The sequence below is a fragment of the Vigna umbellata genome, chromosome 10, assembly GCF_029865625.1.
Source record: "Vigna umbellata cultivar VRB3 chromosome 10, Vumbellata_1.0, whole genome shotgun sequence".
In the NCBI taxonomy this organism is placed as follows: Eukaryota; Viridiplantae; Streptophyta; class Magnoliopsida; order Fabales; family Fabaceae; genus Vigna; species Vigna umbellata.
In genome coordinates this window covers 16,631,959-16,649,505 of record NC_142174.1, presented here as the reverse complement: position 1 = coordinate 16,649,505, position 17,547 = coordinate 16,631,959, and the positions used below count along the sequence as shown (strand labels likewise).

The 17,547-nt window shown below is 33.7% G+C and overlaps 2 protein-coding genes across 3 annotated transcripts; both read right to left on the bottom strand.

Moving 5' to 3' along the window:
* Nucleotides 1-1,434: 1,434 nt before the first annotated feature.
* UBC17 (ubiquitin-conjugating enzyme 17) lies at nt 1,435-6,106 on the bottom strand. The gene is made up of 6 exons (XM_047309615.2): nt 5,951-6,106; nt 5,756-5,859; nt 5,505-5,607; nt 5,343-5,406; nt 2,161-2,249; nt 1,435-1,927 (listed from the first exon to the last, which is right to left on the bottom strand). The coding sequence occupies exons 1-6, from the start codon at nt 5,978-5,980 to the stop codon at nt 1,832-1,834; spliced, it is 486 nt and encodes a 161-aa protein (XP_047165571.1). The 5' UTR covers nt 5,981-6,106; the 3' UTR covers nt 1,435-1,831.
* A 3,821-nt stretch (nt 6,107-9,927) lies between these two features.
* D2HGDH (FAD-linked oxidases family protein) lies at nt 9,928-16,761 on the bottom strand. Of its 2 annotated transcripts, none has more exons than XM_047309611.2 (14): nt 16,179-16,761; nt 15,949-16,050; nt 15,788-15,835; nt 15,208-15,278; nt 14,702-14,820; nt 14,353-14,448; nt 14,168-14,277; nt 13,457-13,537; nt 12,316-12,416; nt 11,666-11,774; nt 10,802-10,907; nt 10,499-10,584; nt 10,296-10,421; nt 9,928-10,187 (listed from the first exon to the last, which is right to left on the bottom strand). In XM_047309611.2, the coding sequence occupies exons 1-14, from the start codon at nt 16,623-16,625 to the stop codon at nt 10,098-10,100; spliced, it is 1,692 nt and encodes a 563-aa protein (XP_047165567.1). In that variant the 5' UTR covers nt 16,626-16,761; the 3' UTR covers nt 9,928-10,097. The 2 variants fall into 2 exon arrangements, with proteins under 2 accessions (XP_047165567.1, XP_087957172.1); XM_088101046.1 differs by having other exon boundaries at nt 16,214-16,512.
* Between the last annotated feature and the right edge of the window lie 786 nt (nt 16,762-17,547).

Genomic DNA, 17,547 nt, shown 5'->3' with positions numbered 1-17,547 from the left:
CTTTTTATATATTGAGGTTTAATTCTTATTTTCCTAAACTTTTCAAAGTTCATCACGTGCTTTCACATATGCCACAATGTGCCTCAACATTTGAAGTCAATTTTTTCAACTGTCAATTCTGTCCCTCAAGAGATATAATGGTACTCGCTTTAATCTAAAGCTCTTCTGTTTTACACTTTCTATTCTGCTATCAAATCAAACAAAAGCATACCATAGCAAAATCCTAGACGTAAATCGTAAAAAAAAAACATAAATTTATTAGTATGAATAGAGATTAACATATAACACATGCAAGACATGGCTAATGTTGTTTTCCGCTGCACATTCACAAACTATGTTGACATTATATAACAATAGCGACGAAGCACTTCGCTATACAAATACTGAAGAAGAAAACCATTTTCTTAAAACGGCAATGTTTCACTGTCTTTAATATGTATGATTGTGATTAATATATTATTATATTATATATATGATTCTGTATTTGTTTCAATGATAATCTGATTATACGTACGGGTGTGTTCTTTGTTCCGCGTTCATATTCGTTTTAGTTTTTTATGGGTAATAAATACATCTCTTATGCAAGCTTTCCTCCGAAGTGAAAATGAAAACGCAGCACTCGTGTTCATTGTACTAATGTGTATGAAAGGCAGCTCTCCGCAATTTCATAATCCATTTATCAAAATCAATTTTAATGCTAGGTTTTCAAGGAATGTTTTGTGTTAAATTGAATTTTCTAATGTCGCCCACATTAAAACCACGTCATTTCAAACTCATAACAAACAGAATCAATTTCCCAAAAAAGAATTAACAGTTCAAAATGAATTCTAAAAATACATACCCAAAAATGCAGTATGACGATTGGTTTCCAACTTGGATAAGTATTATCTACAATTCTATATTTAACTGCACCTCCTACTCTATTCTTGCGAAACTTCCACTAAAAGCGTTAGATAATATTAGCAATATTTTAATGATACCATTTTGTAAAAGTACGATGATTAGGCTGATTTATTATTAAGATATATAACTGTTCACTAGTTTTAGCTGCAGAAAATCCTTATCATCCTTTCTCAGGAGTTCTCTCATTTTCTTTTTGACTGCTAGAAATACAAAGCACTACATGGAAATACGCATTCAATGACTGAAAAGCCTAAAATCTTTGAACAAAATATTATTATTCGAAAGATGCCGAATCATTCAAGTGCAATTCATATTGAAAAACAATTTTGTCTTACCGTCCCCTTTGGACTAGAAAGATTTAATCGTTCCCTTCTCGAAGCTTTTCTACCCAAGAAAATGAGAGTAACAAGAACTAGGTGATATAAAAGGAAGAACAAAAAGTAAAAGTCGCATTTTTCTAGTGTTCCTAACAAATTGATGCATCGACAAGTTTAAGAGCTGAGTACAAGGAAAGATTACAGCACCCCGTACTTACGACCAAAGATGTATGAGGAGTTGTTTTCTATATCATTACTGAAAGTCGGAAATGCATATAGTCAATTATGAGTTATAGTGGACAATTCTTAAGAGAATTATTAAACACAAGTCAGCAATACGGGGGTTAACCAGACCATCTATATCCACATCCAAAGACCTCAGTCAGGGATTAACCACGATGTTTTGAGTTCGTTTGCTCCTTAAGTTGCTTAAGACACAGTTTCCCCTTCCTTTACAAATACCAGGCAATGACAATTTACAGCAGAGTTATTATCCAATTAATTTAAAGGGATCCTGGTTTCTCAAAATGCATTTTCCCATTTCATTTTGATTTCAAAAGGATAATCCTCTACTCTCTACCTTTTGTGGACTTAATAGAGAAACTTTTTTTTTATACTTTGTCATCATGGAACCACCACCTAGTCTCCTTAGGCGATCTGCCATTTCTGCAGTTCTTTACATAGCGATCATTATCTTCAGGGCGTTGCTGCCAAAGAAATCAAGTCATGAGTTTATTAAGGCATGACAACCATTTCAAGATGGATCAATGACCTACCTAAATTCACCCGTAGAATCTTAAGTAATATAACCTACCATTTATCAAATCAAAATGTAACAAAACCTTGTTAAAAATATAGCATGTCCTAGGTGTCCATTAATACTATCACAGCACATGGAATAAGTAGGAAAATACAAGATTCACAGTAAATAAATTCACACCTTTGTGGTCGAGCTAGAAAGCATTGAGAGAATACTGATGCAGATAGAACTAACTGTCATGGCAGGGGACCAGGAATCATACAATATATCTGCATAATTCCAAGCATATTAATCTCAGCTGACCACCAACAAGTAGCAACTAGTTAATCATGTTTCAATCTAAATCTAGAAAGAAATTTTTTTCATCAAGTATTACAAACTTCAATAAGTGGGTTTTCAGATACTCCAGATTTAAAAACCGAATATTTAAATAAGAAAAATATTTTCGATTATGTCAAAGTATAACTACAAACATCAAATTCCCAGAAGTGAGAAATGAATCATACCTCAACTTAGAATTCATATACAGAAACAATAATAATAACAACGATAATATTGATTACATAAAAGTAAAACTCTGGAAACATCAAACCCCTGAATGCGAAAGATAAAACCCTTTTACATACTTTAAAGTTCATTATAAAAAATATTTCATATACACACACACACACACACACATACATATACATATATATATATATATATATATATATATATATATATATATATAAATATATATATATTAAAGTTAAAAATCATAATAAACCAATAAAACTTTGAATCGAACAATTTTAGTTGTGATAAAAGATCATTACCAATTTACTTTTAAACTATTCAAATTTAATTTATATATAGCAATAAAAAAAACAGGTTAAAAGTAGGAAAATAAAGATAAAAGAATGATAGTTTTAGATGATTAAGAGGACTAAGAGCTAGTTGAGAATATATGTGAAATGTCCAAATATCAAAAGAGAGTAAAGACTGAAGATCTAATTGAGAGAGTTAGAAGAGTAAGAATTTCACTCTAGAAATTGTAAAATTGTAATTTTTAATATAGTTGGATATCTAGCCTGGCCTGAATGAATAAAGCAGAAAATAATGCATTCCTAACTTCAATCATACACTCTCCACTGCTACCCTCCTTCAAATGCCTACTCTTAAGAACAAAAAAAGTGGGGGTTGGGGTGTGTGTGTGTGTGGGAGGGGGGGCTGCGGGGAGAAGAGGCCTTGAAAAAATTTCTTGGCATAACTGACAACCATTTGCCAACCAGCAAAAAGAAAAAGACAAAACGCGCATTTGTCTGATCAGTCACGTACAATTTCTCTTAGTTGGATATCTTACAACTCATTATGCAGTACAAACTCCGACTCAATTCATCCCAGAAGATGAGAAAAAGAAAACAACAGAAGCAGCTCAGCCCAAATAGAATGGGAGAAAAAGAAGATTATGAACATTGGAATATAATTCAATATTATCAATAATCATTTGTTCAATTTTAGAAATATAAGCCATAGAATCATTCTAAATACTCCTTCTGTTCCTTAAAATAAGACACTTCTAACATAATCACAGATAATGAAAACAATAGTCTAGTTGATCTTTTAAAAATATAACCATTGTACCAAATTAATACTCATTATTAATGACTTTTAAAACTATCTTCTCATTATTATTAATTAATATAAAATACAAATACCTATAATGTTTAATAGGTCTAAACAAGGAAAATAAAATATAAAGTTGAATAGATATTATAAAATGCTTTATAAAAAGGACCAACAATTCCTTACAAAATGTGCCTTATAATAAAAACCAAAGGCAGTAATATATTAATATTAAATACCTAAAACATTATGAATAATACTAAAAAGTATCAAAATGTTCACAATCTTACATCACCAAAGAAAAGTAAATTTCAATAATACTATTATGTCAGTAAAAGCCGCGTCACAAGTAAATTCACAAGTCATAATTCTATACGTATTCCTAATAATGATAGTTCATCCTAACAGAAATATATTTGCGAAAAAAGTTCAAAGCTGAGGTAACATCCTTCATCTCCTTAGCCTTAGGAGGCTCATAGCGTGACCGTACTACTTGAAGCCTATAGTTCAAAAGAACAAATACAAAGCAACAATGCAGCAAAACCAGGAACATAGAGAGTAAGCAGGTGACTGTCAAGCTTCTATTGCAGAAGATTGATAATGGAGAAATGGAAAAACCAAATAGAGTGCGCAAGTGGTTTAATAACTATGTGAAGCCCCTATTTCAAAAGAATGAAAAACATAGGAATGGAGTAATTAAATAAGGTGCATTTAATTCAATTTCTTTTTGTTTGAGAATTTGAGCTTCTCTGAAATTTTTATGACTCATGAAAATTGGAACGGAAAATAAAAAATGAATTATTGGATCGTTTGTTTCATGTATGTTAACAGAATCATATGAATGTTTTGTGTACTTCAGAATCATATCAATGTTTTGTGTACTTCAGAATCACATCAATTTAAGAATGGATCACAGTTCAGAGTCGTCTACAGTTTATCAGAAACAACAAACTACTAGATTTAAAAATCAGCTGGGAAAGTAGAATTGCTCCATTCTAACACCAAAACTAAACAAGATGTGAAGGCACTGAAACACCAAAGTGAAAAACAGTTGGCAAGAAGGACCCACACTTCTGATTTCTCTCTATTCCTGGCATATATAGCATACAACAGTTTATATAGGACACCATCACAATTCACAGCCATAAAATACCACTCCTAGCATATTTACTATTGTGGTCCAATTACATTCTTGGGCATACCGAGCTGAGGACATACACATCTGCAAAATTATCATGGCCGTTCACACTTGTTCCGTGCATTCTCTATGGTTTATTAACTTATTAAATGTTAGCTGCTTTCAAATTTCAATTGGGTTATGCTAAGAGTTCCCAACAATTTTCATACTTACTTAAAACAGTAAGACTTCATCAACAATGTAAAACCATTCACTATATTGAAACCCAAATGTCTCAGTTAATAGTTAACAATATATTTTCAATCAATTATTCAGGACAATTCTTTCAGAAAAAAAAATTGATTTTCTCATGTACTAGGAGAACCCTAAACAAGTAAACAACCAATCGCAGTCCTCTTCCCAACAGTTCTCAACAAGAAATTCTAACTTCGAAGTCGGGACTTCAAGGAAAATTATAACCCGAAGAAGGTAACAAGAACAGCCAGTGTCCGAAAGAATCGACAACATGAAAAACAATACAAACAAGCATAAAAAGCAACAAATAACACAACCCTGTAACAAAAGGGTGTGCCAGAGGATTATACTCAAAATACGGTAACTATAAAAAACACACACATACCTAAACAAATATGGCCGTTGCTGTAGATATGGGGATGCAGCGGAGCCGGATGCAAGAATATGACCTGTAGAACCGTTAACAATAGAATAATAATAGCAGTGAACAACAGACACCGATGCAGATTAAATATTAAATTGTGCAAGGAAGGGGCAAAAGAGGAACCTGGGGAGCTTCCATAGGGTAATTCTCGGGAAAATCGACCTGAAGCTGGTAGGTCTCATTGGCGTAAAGTGTCCCGGGAGCTCCAGTGACTTCAACAACCCACCTTCCAGGGAGGAACAAAGCAAAGTGGGGGAAAGAAAAAAGAATGCAAAGGAAGAAGAGAAAGAGGAAATCAAAGCATAAGAAAACATGTTGTGTAAAAGTGAAAAAAGTTAGGTGGATTATGAGGGGTAATTAGAAGAATCCGATACCTCTGGAGATTATCGGTGACTTTGTGCTTGAAACCAGTTGGGGGATTGACCTGCCACTCCACCAGCTCTTTCTGGAGCCTATTGCAGGCAATCTTACTGAGATTCTAAAACAGCCACGATCCCAATTCAAACCTAAGAACCGAAAAACGAACAACCAAGAAAGACAATCGAAGAGCGAAAGGGGTTAGGGCTAACCTTGCGAGCGGCACCAGAGGAACTAGTCATGATTCTTCCGCGTACACGAATGGGTACAGGAACAATTCTCAATGAACAAAGAAGAAGAGATTCACCACTGAACCAATATATATATATATACACCTATATTATGTTTTGTGTGTGTTAAATAATAAAATGTAAATGAAGAAATGCCCCAGACATAAAACTTTATTACACTCTGTTAATTAAAAAAACATTTTACACCATAGTTTATTTTAATTAAATTGTAAGTTTTATGGGACATTTTTCTTTTTCTTTTAAGAATTGTTTGTTTATGACGTACATTCGAAAATATGGAAAGTCAAAGGTCTCCATAATTATTAATAATGGTAAGAAAAAAGAAAGTTTGGTTAGATTACTAACGCGCATCTAGGTGCTATTTTGATGTAAATTTTTCTCTCTGTTTTCCCTTCCACATAAGATATTCCAAATTCTTTTGCCAAGACACATTCCAAAATGTCACTATAATCCATCACTACAAAATAAAAATAACATATTTACTATGATTATGTTTATTGAAGTTTTCTATCAATTAATCTGTTTAAATGAAACGCCTGATCCTGTTTTATAACTTTTTTTATTTGTCAAATAAATTACAATATATAGAAGTTGTGGGTTTAAAACTTTCTACTAACACACACAATATTGATAACTAACCTTTATGGATAAAAGAAATTGATGTTAGATATTGGATTCCATGAAAAACAAAGTTTAAAATATTATTCATGACAGAATTCAATAATAGAAACTATTAATTAAAATGTGAACAGTATTGACTGTTTGGTCGATCAAACATTCCTAATTTTTATTTTTTTTATTTACTATCTTTTTTATACGATCAATTGTCGTGAGACCGAACTGTTAAAGAAATCAATGATGTAAATCAATATTAAAAGTCACTTATAAAAAAAATCAAGGGTTAAATATGTTTTTAGTCCCTCAACTATCAAGCGATTTTGTTTTTCGTCCCTATTTCAAACTTTTAACGATTTGATCCCTCTCCTTAAGGAAATCATAATTTTTGGTCCTCACAAACTAACGCCGTTAAATTTAGTCTCACGTGGCTAACGGTATGCCACATATGATACTAGCTTTCACATTAATATTGTGCCACGTGGTGTGCCACTATTCACCACCCTCTTCTCCTTCTCTCCTCTTCCACCACCACCTTCCCCTTCAACTTCGTCCTCACACAAGCCGCCACCACCAACCCCTCGCGCTAGCCGCCGTCGCCAACCGTGAATCACGTGCTGCTGCTGGTTGGGGGAAGGCGACACCGGCGATGAATAGTGGAGCGTGCATTGCAATTGTGCTGGTGATTACTCTGTGGAGATTTCGTGGTCCTTCACCGAAGGGATTCGGGATGCGTGTGGGAATTTCAGCTTCGGGGTGGTGATTTTGATTTCGGAGATTAGTGTTGTTGGTGTTGCTACTGGCGACGACGAGGGCGTGGATGGAAGTGGGTTTCTTGCTGACAATAGCGTACTTACTGTGTTCCTCCACGGTTTCGAAAGCGAGGTGGCCAACCAGCAAGGTCACCATCTTGTGCTGAGCGAAAAGGTCCTGAGACTTAGGGTAATTCGCAGCGAGCTCCGACACGGCTCGTTCGCGGCTATGGGAGGGAGCCCCCCGAGGTACTCACCGCCGGCGTCGCCAGCCGAGACGCGGAGGAGCCAGGAGACGTCGCCGACGGAGTTTTCAAGGTGGGAGGAGACCTTGCGGAAGGCGGCGCTAGGGTTGAGTGTAAACACGCGATTCATGAGAGCGTTGCTGCGACACTTGAGGACCAGGGCAAGAGCCTTGTCGAGGACCTGTTCGGTCTCTTCGATGATGCGGCGCGTGGGACGCTCGTAGAGTTCGGAACTGGCCTGACGGAGCAGCGAGGGGTTGGTGGTGGCGGGCTTGTGTGAGGACGAAGTTGAAGGGGAAGGTGGTGGTGGAAGAGGAGAGAAGGAGAAGAGGGTGGTGAATAGTGGCACACCACGTGGCACAAGATTAATGTGAAAGCTGGTATCATATGTGGCATATCGTTAGCCACGTGAGACTAAATTTAACGGCGTTAGTTTGTGAGGACCAAAAATTATGATTTCCTTAAGAAGAGGGATCAAATCGTTAAAAGTTTGAAATAGGGACGAAAAACAAAATCGCTTGATAGTTGAGGGACTAAAAACATATTTAACCCAAAAATCAATGATGTAAATCAATATTAAAAGTCACTTATAAAAAGAAAGTAATAATCAAGTTTAATCCAGTTTACTCTGTGATTAAGTTGATATAAACAAAAATCCATTAAAAAAATTACAAATTCAAATTTAAGTAAGTTGATTGACCATACATTAATTAAACATTTATTACCATACTTTACTATTAAAACATCTTTGAAAGGTATCTGAGTGATTGAGGCAAAAAAAAATCTTACAATGAAACATGAAGACATGGAGTATTTATACAACACACTTTTATAAATGCTCGACTAACCTAAATAAAAAATTTCACATTTAATAGAAAGTTATAAGTTATATGATTTGTTGGCTTTTTTTTATAAGGATTATACCTTATAAATACACATTTTAAAATAAATATTAAATGTTTAGGGAGAGTGGAATGAGTTACATTATTTCAATCTATTACATTTTGATAATTTGATTACTTCTTTTTCCTTTATTTATTTTTCCAACAGTCTTTTTCTAATATTTTACTTTGGATATTTAATTAATTTTTTACAACTTTCTTACACTTTATTTGTTGGTATATTTTATCTTGAATTTCCTGCACATATATTTGCAAAATTTCCTTTGCATCATATATTTTCTTGAAATTCCATATTTTTTTTTTCTATTTGATGAGTATTCATTGCAACATTGTACTCTCTAATAAGTATAACCTGTATCCGCGACTAGTACCTGTGAGTATTTATTACCTGCGGATTGCGGGTATTTCAAAATCCACTTATAAACGGATCGAGTGCACGTAATATACTACCAATCTCACCGATATCCTTTATCCGCAAAAAATAAAAATAAAAATTTAATTTATATTTTATTTAATTAATTTTAATTTAAAATAAAATTAATTTATATTTTATTAAATAAAATATATTTTATTTTATTTATATTAAATTATATTTTTTTTTAATTTTATTTAAAAAAATTATCAAATATTTTTTTTAATATTTGAAGTATTTACGAGTATTCACAAATTTGTTTTGAAACCATTACCCGCACAGGTAGCGAACAGATTACGGGTGAAGTTTTCAATTTTGTGAATCAAGTTATAGATATATATTATCCATACCTGACCCGTTCCTATTCTTAGAAAATATTTTTAAAAGAATAAATTGCATGTTTTAAAAGAAATATAATTTATTTCACTGTAATTATGTAATTTATCCTTCTTCTTAGAAAACAATGTTCAAGAGAGTTATGTACTAGATTGAATGATTCTTCTAAAAAGACATTTTGAATTCTTAATTTATCATGGAAGTGTTGAAATATTTGATAGTATATCACTTCTTTCTTCCTTGATTTTTGTAACAAAAACCTTTCAAAAATATCAATACTTTTACAATATGATTTAATATATCTCTCTTTTATTCTGTTATCTTCTTAGATATTATTGATTATGTAAAAGTTATTCTCTTGTTCAAAATAAAATAAAATTGTGGAGCGAGATTAATTTTAGTTAAATTGAGCGGTTGGGGAATCTTTTTTATGATTTTTCCCCCTAGTTGACGCCTTGCATTGACTTTCCCAAGTTGAGCACTGGCAATTTCAGCCTCCAAAATATGCTTATTCTCATGGCAATTTCTGGTTTGAAGATAAGCATATTCCACGCGTGATTAGTGGAAAACTTACATCACAGTTTGTGCTTTAGCAAAAACTTTGGGTCAAACACTGCAACTCGTTCAATGTAGAACTAGCAGAAACTTTAAGATAGGTTTAATAAAGTAAAGAATCTCACGAAAGATAATCAATCTAATAAAAAGTAGGAAAATGGTAAATTACAAGTGTTACGAATTCACTGCATAACACAATTAATTATTATGACAATGTAACAGAACACTTTTAACATTGTCTCACTTTTAGGAAGTGTGCAAAAACATCAACTTTTGCACATGAGCTTATGATTATGAAGTGAGAGAGTGAGGAAGAACTTTATATGGGTTGAGTATGTGATTGGGGTCCATCAAATTCTTGATCGAAGCCATCAGTTGCACCTGTTCAGTTTGATGCTATTTCAGACATTCACTCATTTCACAACTTCACATTATGAAATAGAAAATGCAACTTGAGTCAATAGTAAATTAATAACATAATATACATACAGTTTCACTTGATTTGCTGTAGTAAATCTTGTTGGCTTTCATTAGTCCTATACCATGCTCAGCGCTAATACTCCCTCGGTGCTTAGATGTCCACTCATATACAAAAGGTTCAATTTGTGACAAAATCTGCAAATTTTATCACTGATAATGTCATCGAAAGAAAACTTTCAAAACCAAACGGTTACATGCTATGCTAGAGCTACCTTGTCATCATAATGAGGAGTAGAAACGTTCAAATGCAAATTACTATCTCCAAGGTGACCATATCCAACTACATTAGCTGTGCTACCTACAATTCAAAAATAAAATACAATGTCATTCCTGCATGCACGGTTGTGATGAAAGAGATAACTCATCTTCCATAAAAGCCATAGACTTTTTTCTATGACAACTAAAGGAATCAAGCATATATTTTCTACATTATGTCTGCTAATTTCCCTCTGAACTATTCCACAAACTTAGAAAACAAAAATATGACTACATGGCAACGTTAGTCTGTTCCTTACCTAGTCTAGAGCGCATTTCTTCGACAAGACTGTACATGTGTTCAAGAGGTATTGATAAATCATACTTGTAAACAGCTCCTGCTCTCATCAAAGCCTCTGGTATACCCTGAAATCAGTAGATAAAATCTAATAGAACCAAACTCAGCAATAGTGTTTTTATAAAACGATTAAAAATTCATATAAAATTAAAATTTAAAATTACTTATGACAGATTATTGCTGAAAATAAACAGAAGAATAACACTTTTGGGGGTTGAAGGACATCCTCTTCAAATTCCTTACAAAAATAAGAAGATGAATCTAGAATCTACGGCGTGGCAGTTATGTTTCTTCCACTCAATATGTTTAAACATTTATGTATTTTGTAATCAAGAGTATACACTTAAAAAGCACCCACAAGTGTCAAATGACAACAGCTGAAATCAGAACAAATATGGTCAACTTGGCCCATAAAATGAAAAATAAGAATATTAGCACTATCAATTTAGCAGGAAAGTCATTCCAAGAGTAAAATGTACGAAATGATGTAGAAAATTTGTAGTGAAACGAAACCTTGTCTAAATGAAACCGCTTGTAGAGCATTAATAGCCAAACATATGGATAGTAAAAGCGAGTAGATAGTCTCATATGGCATTGGTGTAAACATTCCAAATGCGATGTGTATAGCTGACCTAACTTGGTCAGGCTTTTTCATTTTCAAAAATGAAGTGTGAATTCAAGAAAGGTAAAAATACTGACTGCAAAAATTAGAAAACCAGCCAAGAAAACAGAAAAGTAGAACATGGCAGGGATATATGCTTAATTTTGAAAAGAGCTAAAGCATATTTTCAAAAAAAAAGATAATAATGCAGTGAAAAATGTCAACCTCACGTAGAAGCCAGAATGATGATGCTTGATTTATGTCTTGTGCAAGAACACCATCTGATATCAATTCATTCTCCATGGAGCCGAGTAGAAATGCTTCAAGCTTTTGTCTACAGGTGTCCAAATAAAGTCACATCATATGTGAAGGTATTTAATTGCATGCTCATATTGACAACTTAAAAAAATAACTAGAAAAAAAATGGAAAATAAGTTAAGGAACGTTTTCAGGCAAATTTTAAAGTTCATACTTCATAGCACACAAAATTTCATTTGGATGAATTCACGAGGCTGTAAGTGAAATTATGGAGGATTAAACATTTCAAATAACTGTCCTCTAATCACTTAATCATTAGACTCTGGCAACTCATTCTTCCACAACCTCCTAAGAAAGTAGAAGTAGCTTTTAATGCAAGTAGAAGCCGGAGAAGAGAAGGAACAAATCTACAATTAAACAAATCCAATAATGTAACAAATTACACTAATCTTTGTTGAAGGCTGCTAAAATACAATTTAAATGGAAGTACATGACTGATCAAAAGTCAGAACAGCAGAAAAACAATGTAATTTACTCTGCTAAATGAATAATTGCCTCATGTTAAAATGCAGGGATTTATATTCACGCACACAAAAAAAAATGCATAGACTTTTTACTTGTCAGAGGATTCATCACTGCCTGTTGTCTCAATCAGAACATAAAAGTTATGCAATGACGTAGGTATCGGATTTCGTGCACCTTCCAGGTGATTTAACACCTGTCAGAAAACCAATCAAATCAGGATGACCATGGACAAACCAAGGGGAAAGAAAATAAAGTCACAAAGTTCTGATTATTTTCTCAGTTGTAAGACCTGGGATTTTATAGCAGTAATTTGTCTAGATCTAAAACAAATAAATCAATCTGAACTACTAGAGTTGTTATGACTGGAGAAAATTGTAAATATTACAATGATCAGATACTACAAACCAGTTCGTGTAACGTTCATGATGAATTCCATGATAACACAAGGAAATATTTGGAGGCCAGTTTTTGAAACCATAGATCAAAGTCAATGCTCAAGTTCCAAAGCATTTTATGCCTATATCATAGTATTGGCCAGAACTTCCTAATATGTTTTTTCATTGTGTTTATCGAAGTCTGGTTTATGAAGTCTCTTTTACGTCTACCTTCCGTTGACTACAAATATTTTGCATGTATGTGACATTATGCAAGTGGCAAAAGGGAAACACATGCATGACTTCCTACATAATGAGTATGGGGACTTTAACTATTTGAGATGTTAAAGCTAATCAAAATAGCATGAAAAACTAAAAATCCAATCAAAATGCAATTTCATCAAGACCCACTACCAATTTTTTCTATAGTCTCTATCTTCCGTATCTACCTACTAAGTATTAAAATCACTACAAGACATGCAAATTTGAATTTTTTGTAATTTGTGTACTTTATGTTATAGTTATTGTTCTGTTTTTTACTCCTGTACCAAACATCTCATTCTCACCTCACCAGAGTTGCGACTCTTTTTTTCAGTATCTCACAAATTCAGAATACACAAAAAAGACACAGCTACATGCTTATGCACTGTAGCCTCAACAATTTCCAAGACACAGAATTACTAAAGTATCATTTGCACTCTTGTACATGGGTAGCTGGTAATATCAAGCATAAAGTTAACACTAAACATAAAGTTATATCAAATTTTAGCATATGAGCATGCACCAGGACAACTTTAAGGCATTTATAACTAGCAACCATCACACAGATTAATTTCATTATAGTATCACTTGATATTACCAAATTCATAGACTGGCTATCCAGAAATTCAAATGCAGATAAAATCTCCCCAAGTTTCCTTTTTGCTTCCTGTAGCAATTTCTGAAGCAGAGAAACAAAAGCAATCTGATAAGATGGATGCATGTTTCATTCGGAAAACAAAAGGGAAAAAAGTATTGGTGCAATACAAAAGCTTATACATGAAGAGTATGATACATATGCTTATACAAGAATTTCACCTAATTGGTAACAGAAGGTTCCTATATAATTTATTATCTGTCATTAGAGACCTAGTTTAAACATGCTTATAAAGAAGTGTTAGTGGTAAGGAAATGATAAAAAAAAAATTAATTTGGAAGACATGGCATGTTCAGTCTAATAAAAGGTTTTCTTTTTCTATTTCATGCTTTTGAAAAAAAAAAGGTTATGTTACCCACACAAATCCTAGAAAACAAAAAAAAAAATAGAAAAAAGGCCTTTTCACAATTATTTGTGAATATAAATGAAATGGAAAATTAAAACATTTTCTCAAACCAAAAAGGCACGAAGGACCCTTCATCAATGAAAAAGGAGAAGAAAAAGAAAACATATAATTCTTCCCAATCAGTCAATACAGTATTGTCCAAATAATATCAATGGCAATCAATTAAGGTAATCCACAGAAGTCAGTAAAGCAATCAATGCAGCAACAGTGAAACTAAACATATTTAAGAATAGGAGTATTGGTCATGCCTGGCAGCTGTTATAATCTTTGCAACCAAGAAAAGCCACATTTACTGCAGATAACTTCGGTGGGGTAAGTATTGAAACTTTAGTAACAATTCCCAAGGAACCTTCACTTCCTACATCATCCGTAATTTAATTTACAATCAGATATTTTACTTGTTTCGAGATTCAAAGTGTTGTTCACCCCATACCTATAAATAGATGTTTCAAATCATATCCAGTATTATCTTTGCGCAATGTCTTAAGCATGTCAAGCACGGTACCATTTGCTAGAACAGCTTCAACACCTGTAGGGCAATCAAAAGCTTGCTTCAGAATGAATATAGTACTAGCGAAAGAAAAAATGGATTGAGATGCCCCTAACTTCACAATATATTGAGAAATTCTGGTGCTTTGATACTTCAAAATGAAAATTGTTCCACTTTTCAACTGTATTCCATTCTATAAAAGACTAAATCAATACAAAATCTAGCACTTATGCACTAACTTTAGAAGTATTCAGCTAATATAGAAAAGGCAACACATTAGTTATTTTCTTACCAAGTATATTTCCATGAAGGGATCCATAGCGGACAAGACGCAAACCACCAGCATTAGTTGAGACATTTCCACCGATCTGGCAACTCCCTTTTGCACCTAAGTCTAGTGGCATAATAAATCTGAATGAAAATTGTAGACAGTTTAAATACAGAGAGCCTACATTAAAAATGTGAGTTTTAGAACTTATATGCGTATGGAAAGGGCCACTGATGATATAAAATGTTCAAGACATTAGTCATAACACCGCACTTGCACTACATAGAACTTCAAGAAAAGAACAAACCAAAGAGCAAACCTTTTCTAACATAATTTTGTTAAGTGCGGAAACCAATCAGCCTGTTTCAGAATTACTCATACAAAATATGGAAGAAAAGAAGACCATTGTTAATTTTCTTCTAGAAATAGCAAGTATATAAGATTACCCAAATTTAAAGTAAAAAGCATAAAATTACAGTTAGATGAAATTGATCCAAATTACAATAACTTAATAAAATTAAAAGGATTACCCTTCATTGTCCAGGAATGAGATTATATTTTCCAATATGCACCCAGCTTCACATACCAATATTCCACTAACCTAAAGAAGACAATGGCAAAAACTTCAGAATTAAGTATACAAACCTGTTTTTTTAATGTTTGACATTGACTTGAATTCTCGGAAGATAATTAATAAAATTCTGATACAAATGGTTGTTGCAAGGTAACTAGCACAGTTATATGTTGTTTCCTCTTAAGAGGAGAAATTGCTGCATTGAAATGTTCTGCATATGGGCATTGTTAATGATGACTCACGTGGTTTTGCTTTTATGCAGAAACAACTTTTTTAATGGTTACAAGCCAATTCAATCCAATATCCGAACACATTTATATTTTTACAAAACAAAAGACTGTAGGAAAGGGAGAGGCACTGAATTGTTGATATGGTTTAAGATAGATGGATTCTAGTTTTTAAATGACGCATATGCTGTACAGTGCTCAACAAAAATAAAGTTCTCAAAACAAGCAAGGCAAGAAGATATACACACAGAGGAAAGAGGTAGTTTATAAGTCATAACAAATATGCCTTTCAAGCAGTAGATGGTCTACCTTGTCGAAAGATATGATCTTATTCATAGAACTAAGACTGATAATGACCTGCAAAATCAGATTATAAGAAAGTTGTCAGTAATCACATAATAACGAGTTTGTTTTCTAGTACATTCAAGGTTGACCCCTTGTCAAACAAGAGAATGAATCGAGGAGTATACTTCATCAAAGACGGGCACACTTCCTCCGACAAGACCAGTGTTTCCACCTTGGGGAACAACAGCCAAGCATCTGGAATTACAATATTTAAGAATCTGAGCAACCTGCAAAACGAAAGACTCCAAAAAAAGAAGTAAACAAACCAAACTCCAAATGCTACTGCACCAAGTTCCTAAAGGGTAATTGTTCATTCTATACAATAGAGACAAAATAAATAAATAAATAAAAGAACCTCATCAGTGGTCCTAGGCTGTAGGAGGAGCTTACTGGAGCCTTTGTATTTATGCATCCAATCAGTGTTTGAAGTGACAAGCCTGTCCTCATCCTGAACAACATTTTTACTACCCAATATACCCTCGAAGTATCTAACATCATCATCGTTAAACTTTGAGAATCTGGGGTTCCTTTGAACCAACCCCGCCAACGATCCATAGCATTTGCGCTGAATTCCAACACCCCATTGTTTGGTTTCAACGAAATTTCTTACAGGGTTGAAAAAGGACAAAAGTTGCCGATCCCCGTGAACGATATTGCGCTGTAAAAGCCTGTTTTTTTCATCAAAGCCCGAGATAAAGCGAGAAGACAACCCTGCCGAAGGGAGAAGAGGTGGGTTCCTTGAGCGGTGGGGGAAGCAGCGTAAGAGGAACTGAAGTGTGGCTCTGTTATTGTGCTTAGCCATTGTTTGGGGTTTGGTGGCTTGCAACGAACAACTGCACTTGAAAGGGACAAAACCAAGTTCGTTACGTTAGCTGCTATGAAACTGGAGTGAAAAAGATGACACCGACACCGTGATGATGATGACGATGATGGGAAGTGAGGGTTGTGATAATGTTAAATAAATATTTTTTTATTGTAAATATTTTTTATTTTTATAAATAGTTTTATATTAAAAATATTTAAGTTTTTTAAATATTAAAGGGTTAAATATGTTTTTAGACCCTAAACTATTGGTCGTTTCTGGTTTTCGTCCCTCTTTCAAAATAAGGTACAATTTGGTCCTTAATCTTTTCGAAACTTTGGTTTTAGTCCTCGAAAACTAACACCGTTAAATATGTGCTGATGTGTCTAACGTCTCTGTCCACGTGTTCTTGGTTTTTTGCTGACGTGTGTTAAGTCATCTAGGGATGGAACTGATTCCTCTTTAATCTGGAATGAAATTGGTACTCAAAATCAGTTACAATTGGTGTTGGTGTTGCTGTTCTTTGTTTGGGTTTGGTTCGTGGTTCATCTGCGTGTGCATTTTCGTGGTTCATCTGTTCGTTCTTTGCGTTTGGTTCGTGAAAGAAAGGGATTTCTTTGTGGTTCGTTGAGGTGGTTCGTTGAAGAAGAAAGGTGATTGTGTGTGGTTCGTTGAGCAAGGTAATTTTTTAGTTTAAGTTTAACTTGTTTTGTCTGTGATTCGTTGAACAAGAAAAGCAATTGTGTGTGTAATGGGCATTCCGATGTGCATTGTCAGTCTAATGTGGGAAGTTTTCATTTGACCTTGTAGGAAAAATGGTTTTTGACGTGTCTTTGTATCATATGGGGAAGTTCATGAAGAACAAGGGTCTACAATATGTGGGAGGAGAGATACATGTTATTAGGGGAATCGATCCCGACAT